At 57.6% G+C, this 11,358-nt stretch overlaps 1 protein-coding gene and 1 long non-coding RNA gene across 3 annotated transcripts in view; one reads left to right on the plus strand and one right to left on the minus strand.

The window, feature by feature from the left end:
* LOC123324287 overlaps nt 1-1,389 on the plus strand; it is a 10,616-nt gene extending 9,227 nt beyond the window's left edge. For both annotated transcript variants that reach the window (XR_006539738.1, XR_006539739.1), the window contains exon 3: nt 53-1,389. This is a non-coding gene — a long non-coding RNA (uncharacterized LOC123324287). The remainder of the gene's footprint in view (nt 1-52) is intronic.
* Nucleotides 1-11,358, minus strand: part of TMEM255B (transmembrane protein 255B) — a 39,964-nt gene that overhangs the window by 17,335 nt on the left and 11,271 nt on the right. The window contains 1 exon segment of the mRNA XM_044913128.1: nt 5,598-5,687. Coding sequence (XP_044769063.1) covers nt 5,598-5,687 — 90 coding nt within the window.

An 11,358-nucleotide genomic window follows, 5' to 3' on the forward strand; every position in this document is an offset into this window, starting at 1 on the left:
GCCCGCCCCTAGGGGACACAGCGATAACAAGGAGTATTTATTTCTCCGTTAGTCATATTTCTCAGAGCACTCCCAGCTCTGACCTAAGAAGAGCATAGGAAACCACCCACGACCGCACCTTCCGGACGAAGCCCAGGGGACGGAGCTGAGCAGCCACGTGGGTCTACCTTCCCTCAGGAGACGGCTGAGGATGGATGGAGGTCAGACGACAGGGCTGTGCAGGGCCGGGGGCTGGGGGACCAGTGTCCCACCGCTCTGCAGGCGCCCTGAGCCCTAGCCAGACGCCCGCTGACTCTGCCCTGACCCTCCCTCCCTTGGGGGTGTCATCCCTACACGGCCCTGTTCTAGCAGCTCCAGCTCAGCGTCCCCCCGGTCCCGGGCACTGGTGGCACCGTGTGACAGATGGCAGCATCCTGCCGACGATGAGGTTCCCGTCCTGCTGGATCGGCGCCCTTCCTCACGCCGATAACCACGTGGCAACACCCTTTCTGACTTCACAGCCTTCCTGGAAGGGAAGGACGGGTCGCCCTGTCCTGGGCCGAGTCCAGCCCCACGGGAGCGCCGGCCACCTGGTCTGGGACGTCTTGCCACTGCTTCTGCTCCAGTCTTGTGGCCACTGTACCGCATGCCAAGGGCGGGGCGGCCTGAACCACGGACACCTGTTCCCGCAACCCTAGCAGCGGCCCGAGACCAGGGCGCCGGCCTCTTCCTGCCTTTTCCTCCCATGGTGGACGGTGGGCTCTGGTCTCCGTCCAGACACTAATCCCACCCCATCTGACCCTGATCACATCCCAGTGGCTGGCCCTCCTCCCGTTGCCACCACACGGCGGTCTGGCCGCCACACACGTGTTCTGGGGACACAGACATTCAGCCGGCTGGGTGCCACCTTCAACCGGAGACAAAGAATTGGTGTAAGACTTGGACTTTTCAGTAAGTCCTCTTCCTAACACAGAAGCACTGGTGACTTGGTTTCATTTTCTGTCTGATCTTCAGTGTCCCATCAGGATGAAATAATTCTTACTAGTTTGAGTTAGATAAAACTGTGACCTATGTTAGTCCCACCTATCACACAAACTTGGTTTTTGAATGTATGATGTCCTTAGAGATTGTGTTTCTTGGGGGATAACCCTCATCTCTGCAGGGGCTGGAGAGAGCCCAGGGTCCCACTCATTCTGGTCTAAGAATATGGGCAGTGGTGTGCAGAAAGACCATTGACATGGTTTTTATTTCTTAACCGTTCCACCTAGATTAACATTAAGACACCACACTTATTAATATCAGACTCTAAGTCACTAAAGCTCAGTTGAAACCCTGTGTGTCTCCTGCAGGGGTCGGCCCCCTATAGCCCTTGGGCCGCGTCCGGCCCACAGCTTGATTTTGTAAATAAAGTTTTATTGGCACAAAACCATGCTCATTTGTCCACATATGGTCTGTGGCTGCTTTTCTGTTGCGACGGTGGCACTAAGTAGCCGTGGCCAAGGCCACGTGGCCACAGGCCTAATGTGCTGACCCTGACCCTTTCCAGAGAGGTTGGCTGCCCCTGGCCTGTTGCACAGGGGGAAGGCAGCTGTGAATGAGGAACCGGGGCCACCGGGAGGAAGAAGACACCGTGCCCCCGCCGTCAGTGCAGCATGGTGAGTCCCAGCCACGAAGCTGTTCTGCTAGCACAGGTCTGTCCTGACCCCATTATTTCCCGTGTCTCCCGTGATAAACCAGAACCACGAGTCCCGCAGACGATCCGCCAGAAGGCCCCGCTGGGTAGAAATCAGTGATTCCTGACAGATGTCCTGACGACCTTCCGAGTCCCAGGGGCCGGCGTTCCGCTTCGCGAGGCACCCGCCAGTTTGGAACGAGGGAGTCCTAGCGGGCAACATTTGCGCCTCGCCTGCAAACCAGTCAATAGAACCCAGTCGTCCGAGAAAGGGGACAGGTGCCGAGGGAGAGCACGCCTGCCCTTGTTGCTCCCGCACGTGGCATGGAGGAGACCTCCCGCTTCAAAACAAGTGGTTTTGAAGGAAATTTCTCTGCGACGTGTCTGAGTGGGAGGAGAGACTAGCAAACACCCACGCACAGGGCAGACCTCAAGACCGGGGTTCCCAAGGCTGCCTGCCCGACCCAAGCCCCCCGGCCTCTGCTGGGCAGGCAGGGCGAGGGCTGTCGGCAGCCGGGAGAGAGGAGCCTGGAGTGGAGACTGTGAGCGGCAAGCGTGCAAGCGACTGGAGGCCTGAGGCTGGGACTGACCCGGGAGGGGAGCCGACGCCCGGCGGGCACTGGTGCGGTCCTCAAGACCCAGCCACATTGTCACCGTTCCTAGGTGCTTGTGGGCACAGGAAGGGGTGTCCACCCTGCAGGCCCAGTGGTCCGGAGCCACCGGCCTGAGCTCTGCAGGCCTGGGTGCAGCTGGGCCTCAGCGCCGTGCCCAGCACCACATCCTGCATCCTGGGGCCTGTGTTCCCCACATCCTCGTGTCCCCACATTTTGTCTCCCAGTTGTTGGCATCTTAAAATCAGAGCCTTTGGTCAACTGATTTTATCGTCTGTTGGACAATCACCCCCGGCCGCCGAGTCCAGCTGCCCACATTCAGCCTGGAAACTCAGCTCCTTCGGAGCCACGTCCGTGTCTTCCCCGATGCACACGCCCTGCGCAGGGAGGACGGGCCAGCCCCGCAGACAACGGCCACGTGCAGCCACAGCAAAGCAGAAAACCAAGCCGAGGACTAAAGGAAAGTGCCAGGGTGTGAGGAGTGGGCCGTACGGCGGGCTCAGCAAGCACCCTTGGCGTTTGGAGGAGTCTGAGCCCTCCGGAGGCAGTGGCCCCCCCCGGGGCTGGGCCAGCTGCCCCTAAAGCACTCACTTCGAACCCCTGACCGGGGAGAGTGAAGCCGTGCACTTGGTCCTCGCATCTTAAAACCTTTATTGGGAAATAATTTCAAACTTACAGAAAAGTGGAAAGAATAGGTTACTATAAGGCAAACCCGGATTAGCCTAAGATTAACACTGGGTGCCGGCACTTTTTTTTTTTTTAAGATTTTATTTATTTTTTTGACAGAGAGAGAGCACAAGTAGGCAGAGAGGCAGGCAGAGGAAGAGAGAGAGAAGCGGGCTCCCCACTGAGCAGGGAGCCCGACGTGGGGCTCGATCCCAGGACCCCGGGATCATGACCTGAGCCGAACGCAGCCACTTAACTAACTGACTGAGCCACCCAGGCGCCCCTTGCACTTTTTAAAGACCTAAGAAGCATTCCAGTTTATGCAGGGCACGTTGGAGCCTCACGAAGTTCTGACGGCTTTGCCTTCTCAGGACAGAGATGGGGCACCAGGTCGGGACCACTGTGGAAGGATGGACAGACAACGGGGCCAGGCCCCTGCTCCCCCCATTGATTCCACCCCCAGGGGGCGGGGCCTCATGCACAGTCCCTGAGCTGGGAACCCAGAGCACTCTCCCTCAGCTCCCTTCCAGACGAACAAGGAAAATTGCATCAGGGCCCTGCACCTTGGCCCCCTCACCATGCTCCCCCAGCCCCTTCCTCTCCCAGGTCACCAGCCAGGCAGAACCTGGGGCCGAGTGAAGATGCCCATCTTTAAACACCATGTCACCACTTCTCAGGAAAACACAGCTATTGCTGGCTCTGTAGTTAATAGAGGAAAAAAGATGGGTCTCGTGAAGTCTTCTGCCCAGACTCTGTCTGTGGGTTCCCAAAAGTCCACATCTCATTTCAACTAAAAGAACAGGGTCTGCCCAGGAAAGGGTGGTCTTCCTTGATTTGGCAGCCCCTAAAAGGCACACGTGACTCTAGGTCATCCTCAACCACACCCCGGGAGAGGAGCATCACCCCATTGCAAGTAGGAAACCAGCCCAAGCTCACAGTTTGCTCCTGGGCTTCTCGGACTGAAAAGCCTGCACCTTTTTATCTGCCTCCCCCCACCTCCAGGGGCTTTGCTTGGCCCTGGGGACCCCGGGCAGCACCCCACTCTTGGTACCAATTTCTTAGTCCATGCGGGTTGCTGCCACAAAGATACCGTAAGTTGGGGTCAGTGAGCAACAGACATCGGCTCCTCATGGTCTGGCAGCTGGGAGTCCAAGGTCAGGGGGCGCCAGATCCAGCGTCTGGTGGGAACCCACCTCCGGGTTCAGGGACAGCGTGGGCTCGCCCACGAGGAGGAGGACATCCCTCCACAGAGGCCCCACCTCGTGACCTCCCGAAGCCTGGACCCAGTCACTGTCGCCTTGGGGACTAGGTTTCCACATGAGCATTTGTGGGGACAGAGCTCTCCGTGGGCGGCACAACCCTACGCTGTTGCTGAGCGGCGTGCTTACTGGCGAGCTCGGAGGCCTCGGGGCAGCAGGAACGTGATGTCCGTCTGCTGCCCGCCCAGCGCTCCTCAGGCTGTAGACATCTGTCGCGGCGTCTCAGGTCCTTTAGCAGGACAGGACACTGGGAAGGTCGACATGGCTCGCCCAGCGGACGGCAGAGGCCGAGCCGGCACCAGCCCCGCCGGCTCCTGTGTCCGACATCCAAGGTCAAAGCAGCCGTACATGACGGGCGTCTGGTTTCAGAGGAAATGTGGGCCAAGGGCAGGTCAGCTTGAAACAAGAGCCACTTCCTGACATTATAGCAAAGCTTTTCTAAATATACAAAAAGGTTTAAAAACTATCCTGCCTAATTTGACAATGGATGCCTGGTCGCCTTGACCGATTTTAGCAGACTTTAGTATTTTTATGCTCATCATCCTCATTGCTCTGATTTCTCTTTCACTTGGAACCTGCTTGTCACAAACAAAACAAGCCAGCGCCCTGAGCCGTGGCCGCGGTTCCACAGCGAGCCCCTGGTGCGGCTCTGCCCTAAGGGACCCTTGACGGACGCTTCACGCCGTGAGATAAACGGAGGTAAAGGGTCTCACAACCACAGCATCAGGAGAAAACTCTCTCAAGACACGAATTTGAACTAAGTGCTCGGGCAGAGGTTTCAGAGCTAAGATAGAGGAAAGTCACGTAGGAAGCTGAAAATTTGGATTCCGACTGAGATGCCGATGCTGGTGCCTGTGTGTGTCAGTGTGTACGTGTGCACGCGTGTGTGTGCATGCACGTGTGTGCCTGAGTGTCGGTACACATGCACGCACACAAGTGTGTGCGTGCATGTATGTGCACGTGTGCACGTGAGTGTGTTCATGTGCACATGAGTATGTGTGTATGTGAGTGTGCTTAGCATGTGCGTGTGGATGCAGATGAGTGTGCGTGTGCAAGTGTATGCATGTGAGTGTGCACAGATGTGCATGCACGTGAGTGTGTGTATGCCCCGTATGCATGTGACGCACACAAGTGCATGAGTGTACTGCGTGTGCACGTGAATTGTATGCATGTGACTGTGTGTGTGTGCACGTGAGTGTCCTCCTGTCCGTGCATGTACATGCTTGTGCATGGGTGTGCACTTGTGCGGCTCAGTTTTGCAGGGAGTGAGGAAAAGCCAGAGAAGGACAAACAAGTGGAGAAAGGAACCAAGAAGGTCAGTGAGCTGAATTCTGCAAAATGAAATTTTGTTTTTGTAGATGTTTTTAAACCCCCACCAGCAACGGAGAACAAAATGTAGAAGGAACTCACTATGTGCCGAGCCGCAAACACGCCGTCCACAACGGCACAGCAGAAGGCCGCCACCACACCGAAGCTGATGAACACGATGGCCGCGACCAGCTGGGGCAGAGGGTAGAGAAGTGAGTGGGCATTACGTGCTCCCAACAACCGTTCTTCAAGTACAAACCGTCCAAAGCCCCGCTTGCTACCCGGGCTTGCGGCCTCTCCCACCCACCCCCCCGCCCCGACTCAGCGGACTCAGGCGGGCTGCGTGCTTGTTGGTTCTTCCACAGGGCAGACGGGGAGCTTCTGGCCCCTGGGTCCCCCGTGTGCCCCTCATGAATAAGCGGATTATTAAACGGTCTGCAATTTCTTGCTATTGCAAACTCTGCGACAAAGACCCTACATATGTTCTGTGTACAAATCTGGGTTTTCTGTGTGGGAATCTCAGCAGGACAGACCCTGGAGCCCAAAAGACCCCACACATTCAGACAGGACACATTTGGGTCTCTGCACCTTAGCATCAGAGAAGTGCCACATTGTCCCGTAAAGAGGTTTTGCCAGTTTTTACTCCAACCGTCTAGCAGCGCCCGTCTCCTTATACCCAAAAGACACTTCCTATTATTAATTGTTTAGATGCTGCCATCTGATGGGCAAAAAGGCTCATCAGTATTTCCAGTTGCATTTCTATTAAGAACCTTTCCTTGGATTTGTTGGACATTTCTTTAAATTTTTAAAAATTTTTTGTGAAATAATTTTAAATGTACCAAAACAAGTAGCAAAAGTAGTACGAAGAATTCCCCTGTGTCAACCGCTGAAGTTCCCCAAGTATTAACAGCATCAAAACCACAGCCACAACTTCTAACCTGTAATCCCTCCAGCAGCAAGAACCCCACTCGCATGACCCACAGCGTGTGTGTTTGTTTACTGGGTCCGGGACTCTGCATAAAGCGGCTCGGAACAGCAGGCTGTAAGCAGGACACGGTGTTTGTGAGCAGCTCTCTGGGTCTCCAGCCTTGGAAATGTGCTCCAGACTGTCCTCCCAGGTTGTTCAGGTTGGTTTTCCACGTGTGCGAGCTGCTTCTGTCAGCAGTCAGGCTCACTGGCTGCTTTTCCGAGGGGCCCGCTCCCTCTCCATCCTTGTTAATCTGGACTACTTATTTGTTCAACCAAGCACAGGGAGCCGGTATGAAATGCCACCAGCTTGACACCCAGGGGCAGAGTGGGGCGGGAGCGCCACTCCGACCCCGAGGAGCCGGGGAGGGGGCCGGCTCGCCCTGGACCCCAGCCCTGCCAGTGCCCCGTGGAAACTGTCCCCTGACTTCACAAGCAGAGGCTTTGCCCAAGTCCCTGGGGGTCTGTGAACTGGTGACTGTCTTGTCCTCAGTTTCCCCCTCTGGAGACAGAGGTGCTGGCCCTGACTCATTCTTGCATTGAATGGATGGTTCCAGAGCGCCTCCTTGGAGCCTGCCTCTCTGGGGCCGCAGGCCCATGTGACAAAGCCGACAGAGGTCCTCGGCTCTTCCCTAGGGTCTGACACTCCTGACATTGGATGACGAATTGACTGAAAGAGAGTCTGAGGCCCCGGGGGGTGGGGGGCGTGTGTGGAAAGCACCGCCAGTTGTTCATCCAAACAACAAAGAACAATTATCCTGTGGCCCGTGGCAGCTCCCAAACCCACTGTTCCGCAAACAGCTCTGGCCCGTTGACTCCGTCACAACCAGACTGTCCGCACGTGGGAGGGGAGCCCAGCCCAGCAGGCGCCCACGGGGGCCCATGGCCCCGGGCGGCACTGCCTGCCCAGCGCACTGACCGTGGAGGTGGCCAAAGGCCAAAGCGCCTCCTTCATCCTGGTTGGGATGGAGAAGCCACATGGCTCCTCCCTTCTGCGCACAAGGAAAGGACAGGGATGGGGAGTCTCGGGAGCGTCGTCTGCAGAAATTACACGGCACCAAACTTCCCTGCGTTTGTATCGCTGTTGTGAAAAAATGCATTAAAACATCTATAGAAGATCAGCCGGAGGTTTTCAAATTTCCTGCAAGGGAGGCCAGGCACCTCGTTTTCCAAAATAAATAAATAAATGAATGAAAAGCCTGCACCTAATTTGACTCCTGAGCCCTCGAACTTCCCACTCCGCCTGTTCTGCCGGCCCCAGAGCGATGTGGCTTGTCCTCGCCCGGCTCAGGCCTTTCGGGAGGAAATGCTGAGCCCCTCCTACTGGCCCAAACCCCGAGGCAGTGCCGCCCTGTTTAGCGTCGGGCCCCATCACCGCCGCCTCCTCCTGTGATGAGGAGACTCGCCGCCCACAGGGAAGGACCCTGTCTGTGATGGGGCCACGGCGTCCCCTGGGGCTAGTCCCTGGCCAGAGGGGCTGACAATGAACAGAATCACCTTCAAGCGCAGGGTCCTCTCGCGCGTGTGTCCCTCCCAGTCCTGCAGCTGTGACATTGTCGTCCACAGGGGGTGCCGGCCACCCTGCGATTTCAGGAGCTCAGGATGCAGCCCCGCGCCCCTCCACCAGGCCTCCCAAGCAGCCTGTGATCTCGGGAAGGGGGGCAGACTCTCTGACACAAATCCAACGGGAGGGAGAGCCCACTCCTCCAGCGAACACCCCCGAGCATGGTCTTTGTCCCAGGCGCCCTGCTCACACCGGCCCACGATGCTCTAGATCCACAGGCACCCTGGGCCTCACAGCCCACGGCGTGAACTCTCTTTCCGTGGTGCCCTCCCCTCTTCTATGTCTGCCCCCCTCGTCCCCACCACCTCCTCGGCCACTTCTGATGTCCTCAAGGAGCTGGACTGTCCCTAGTGACGGCTCTCCTAGAGCCCGGTGGGGTCTGGGGCCAGCCTGGCACCAGGTCCTCGTCGGAAGTGGGTGTCCCCCCGCCCTGTGCATTGTGCACCCACACTCCGGCTCAGGTGCTAGCCAGGACATCCACCAAGCCCTTGCCACTCACCTGAGAAGCTTCCGGAAGTGGCCCTGCCCCTGACCACTGACAGCCTGCTACATCTCTCACCATGAGTGTGCAAGCAGGGCGTTGTTAGGACCTGCTCCCAAGCGAGCTCTTCGTGCACGGACTCGATGGCCCCCCGGAAAGTGCCACACTCCACGTCCTGGCCACGCGACCGCTCTGACCCAGCGGTGGCCATGAGGCCTCCCGGCTGCCCTCAGCACTCTCGATCTACAGACGTGGTCTGGTTTGGTCTTACACAAACTGCCCCATCCCTTGAATGTTTTCATCAGCTTTCGACTGGCCCTCTGTTTCTGCCCACCACCCTCGAAAACACGCTCAGGCCGCATGGGGACTGCCACACACACGCATTCAGCATGTAGGCCGTGAGCCCACGAAGACAGAGGTAACAGGCCTCACCACCCTGCCCGGGTCCCTCCTCCCGGGATGAAGGGAAGGGCACCTTCAGATCTCCACTGGGCTCGCAGAATTTACATTGCAGCAGGGAAGCCAGATTAAAAACCAAACACCAATAGATAAGGTCATGTTGATAACGCAGGAAAGAGAGAAAAAAGTGGGTGCGAGCTTGTCCCCTGGTGGGAAGGTTGTCACCTGGTGGACAGGCCTCTCGTCCGGGGCACTAGACACCCCCAGTGACTCAGGGCCACCAAGGGGTCTTACCGGGCAAGGTGGTGCTCTCAGGAGGGTTTCAGAAGGCCGCCCTGGGGCTTGAGAGGCCTCTGGCTGCAGGGGGTGGACGGGAGCAGGTGGGAAGGGGACAGTTAACTCCTGGGGACAATGACCCAGGCAAATGAGGACCAGGTGGGAACTGGTGCAGAGCACGGGGCTGGTCTGAGGGGGCCCCTAGAGGGGACATGGGACGGGCAGAGTGGTCAGGCCACAGGGCTTGGGAGACACATTCGCACCGGCAGAGGGGGCATTAATCAGAAGGGCCGGGTGGAGGGTGGCCCCCTGCACAGGTGGAGGGGCTCAGTCCACAGCCCAGGGGCATCACGTGGACAAGGCGGGTGGGGACGCGGTCTGCCAAGGAGAACGTGACTAGGCCCTCACCAGGGAGCCCACGGGTGGTCCCGACACCCCAAAGCAGGGGACCAGGACTCTTGGGCCATCCCTCACCGGGTGTCCCTCGTCCCTGTGGACCATCTGCCCCTGGCTGTGATTGGGATCCTCTGCCGGGGACACTGTGGGCCCTGAGCCTCGCCCTGGTGTGCGTCACTGTGCAGACCACCCTGCCTCACCCATGACCCCAGGCTGGAGTCCGTGTGTCTTCCATCCACACTCCCGCCATCCCCACCTTCCTCTTCCCAACCACAAGGATGGGGCTAGAACTAATCACGGGTGGAAAAATGGAAAATCCACAAATACGTGGAAACCAAACATCACACCCGTAAACAACCAGTGGGCCAAAGAAGTCAGCAGGGAGGCTGTACCCCAGGTTGAGGTGAACGGGATGAAATGAAAGCCTACGGGGGCCCCACTCAGAGGAGGCGCCAAAGCTCAGCAGGAACTCACTGCTGTAAACACACACTGATAAAACAGACGGATCGCCGATCAATCGCCTAACACCCTAAAGAACTGGAAAAAAGGAGCAAACTAAACTCAAAGCCAGCAGAAGAAAGGGAATAATAAAGGTTAACGCAGAGATAAAAGACAAAGGGGAAGAAAAATAAAGACAATCAATGTTCCTGGAAGGTGGTTCTTTGAAAACGTCAACAAAGCTGACAATCTTTAGCTGAACTCAGAGAACAGGAGAGAAAAACCAGATGACTGAAATCAGAAATGAATTTAGGGACATTATTACCAACTTTACAGAAAACAAAAGGATTATAAGAAGATGCTGTGAGCTATTGTGCACCAACAAATGTGATCATCAAGACGAACCAATCCCTAGGAAGCACAGATCACCAACACTGACTCAAGAAGAAATAGCAGATTTCCAGAAACCCATACAAAGTAAGATTGAACCAAAACCCCCCAACCAAGGGCCAGACGGCTTCCTTGGCAGTGTGCAGGGAGAAACGCCAGCAGGTCCACGGACAGGAGCCGAGGTGAGACCAAGGGGACCCGCGGTGGGGACAGCGCCCGGGTACCCGCGGCCACAGGGGATGAGTCCACACCGCGAGCTCGCATTCCAGCGCTCGCCCCCCAAGAGCTTCCTACCTCCCCGTCCCAGCCTTGAGACATGTCCTTCTGAGCCTCCCCTGCCTGCACTGCCGTTCCCTGTCCTCCCCGAAGCCCCTGCCTGGCGCCCCGCGCGGAGCTCCCTGCGCATCTGCTGCAGAGACCTCCTGCACCACTTTCCAGGCATTTGCCGTGGACGTGGGCAGGCTTCCTCCCGATGACCTCTGGATCCCCTGGCGTCGTGGGCCGGGACCTCGGAATACTGTGCCCAAAGCCCTCGGGTCTTTCCTCCTCTCAGCCCCTCCCAGGCTGGTCCCAGGGGCACCGGCTGCCTCGGCTTCTGCGTGAGGAGCTGTGGGGCTGGACACCTCCAGTAAGGCCGGCGAGGGTCCCACGATGTCCACACCCGAAGCAGAAGAGGTGAAGGAGAGCGGGAGGATACAGCCGGGACCCCGCCGCACAACGCAGGAAGACAGGCTCTCTCTGGACCAGGCAGAAGGCCCGATGCCCTAACCCACTGCGGGAGACATTTCGGCACCTGTCACTTGCTAGCGGCCTGATGGCTCCGTGGGCTTTATACCATGTTCCAGAGGGAACGCTGTGTCTGCAGCTGTGTGTCTGTGTGTCTGCCCGTGTGTCTGTGTGTCTGTCTGTGTGTCTGCGTGTGTCTGTGTGTCTGTGTGTCTGTCTGTGTGTCT

Source organism: Neomonachus schauinslandi, chromosome 3, assembly GCF_002201575.2.
Source record: "Neomonachus schauinslandi chromosome 3, ASM220157v2, whole genome shotgun sequence".
Taxonomy (NCBI): domain Eukaryota; kingdom Metazoa; phylum Chordata; class Mammalia; order Carnivora; family Phocidae; genus Neomonachus; species Neomonachus schauinslandi.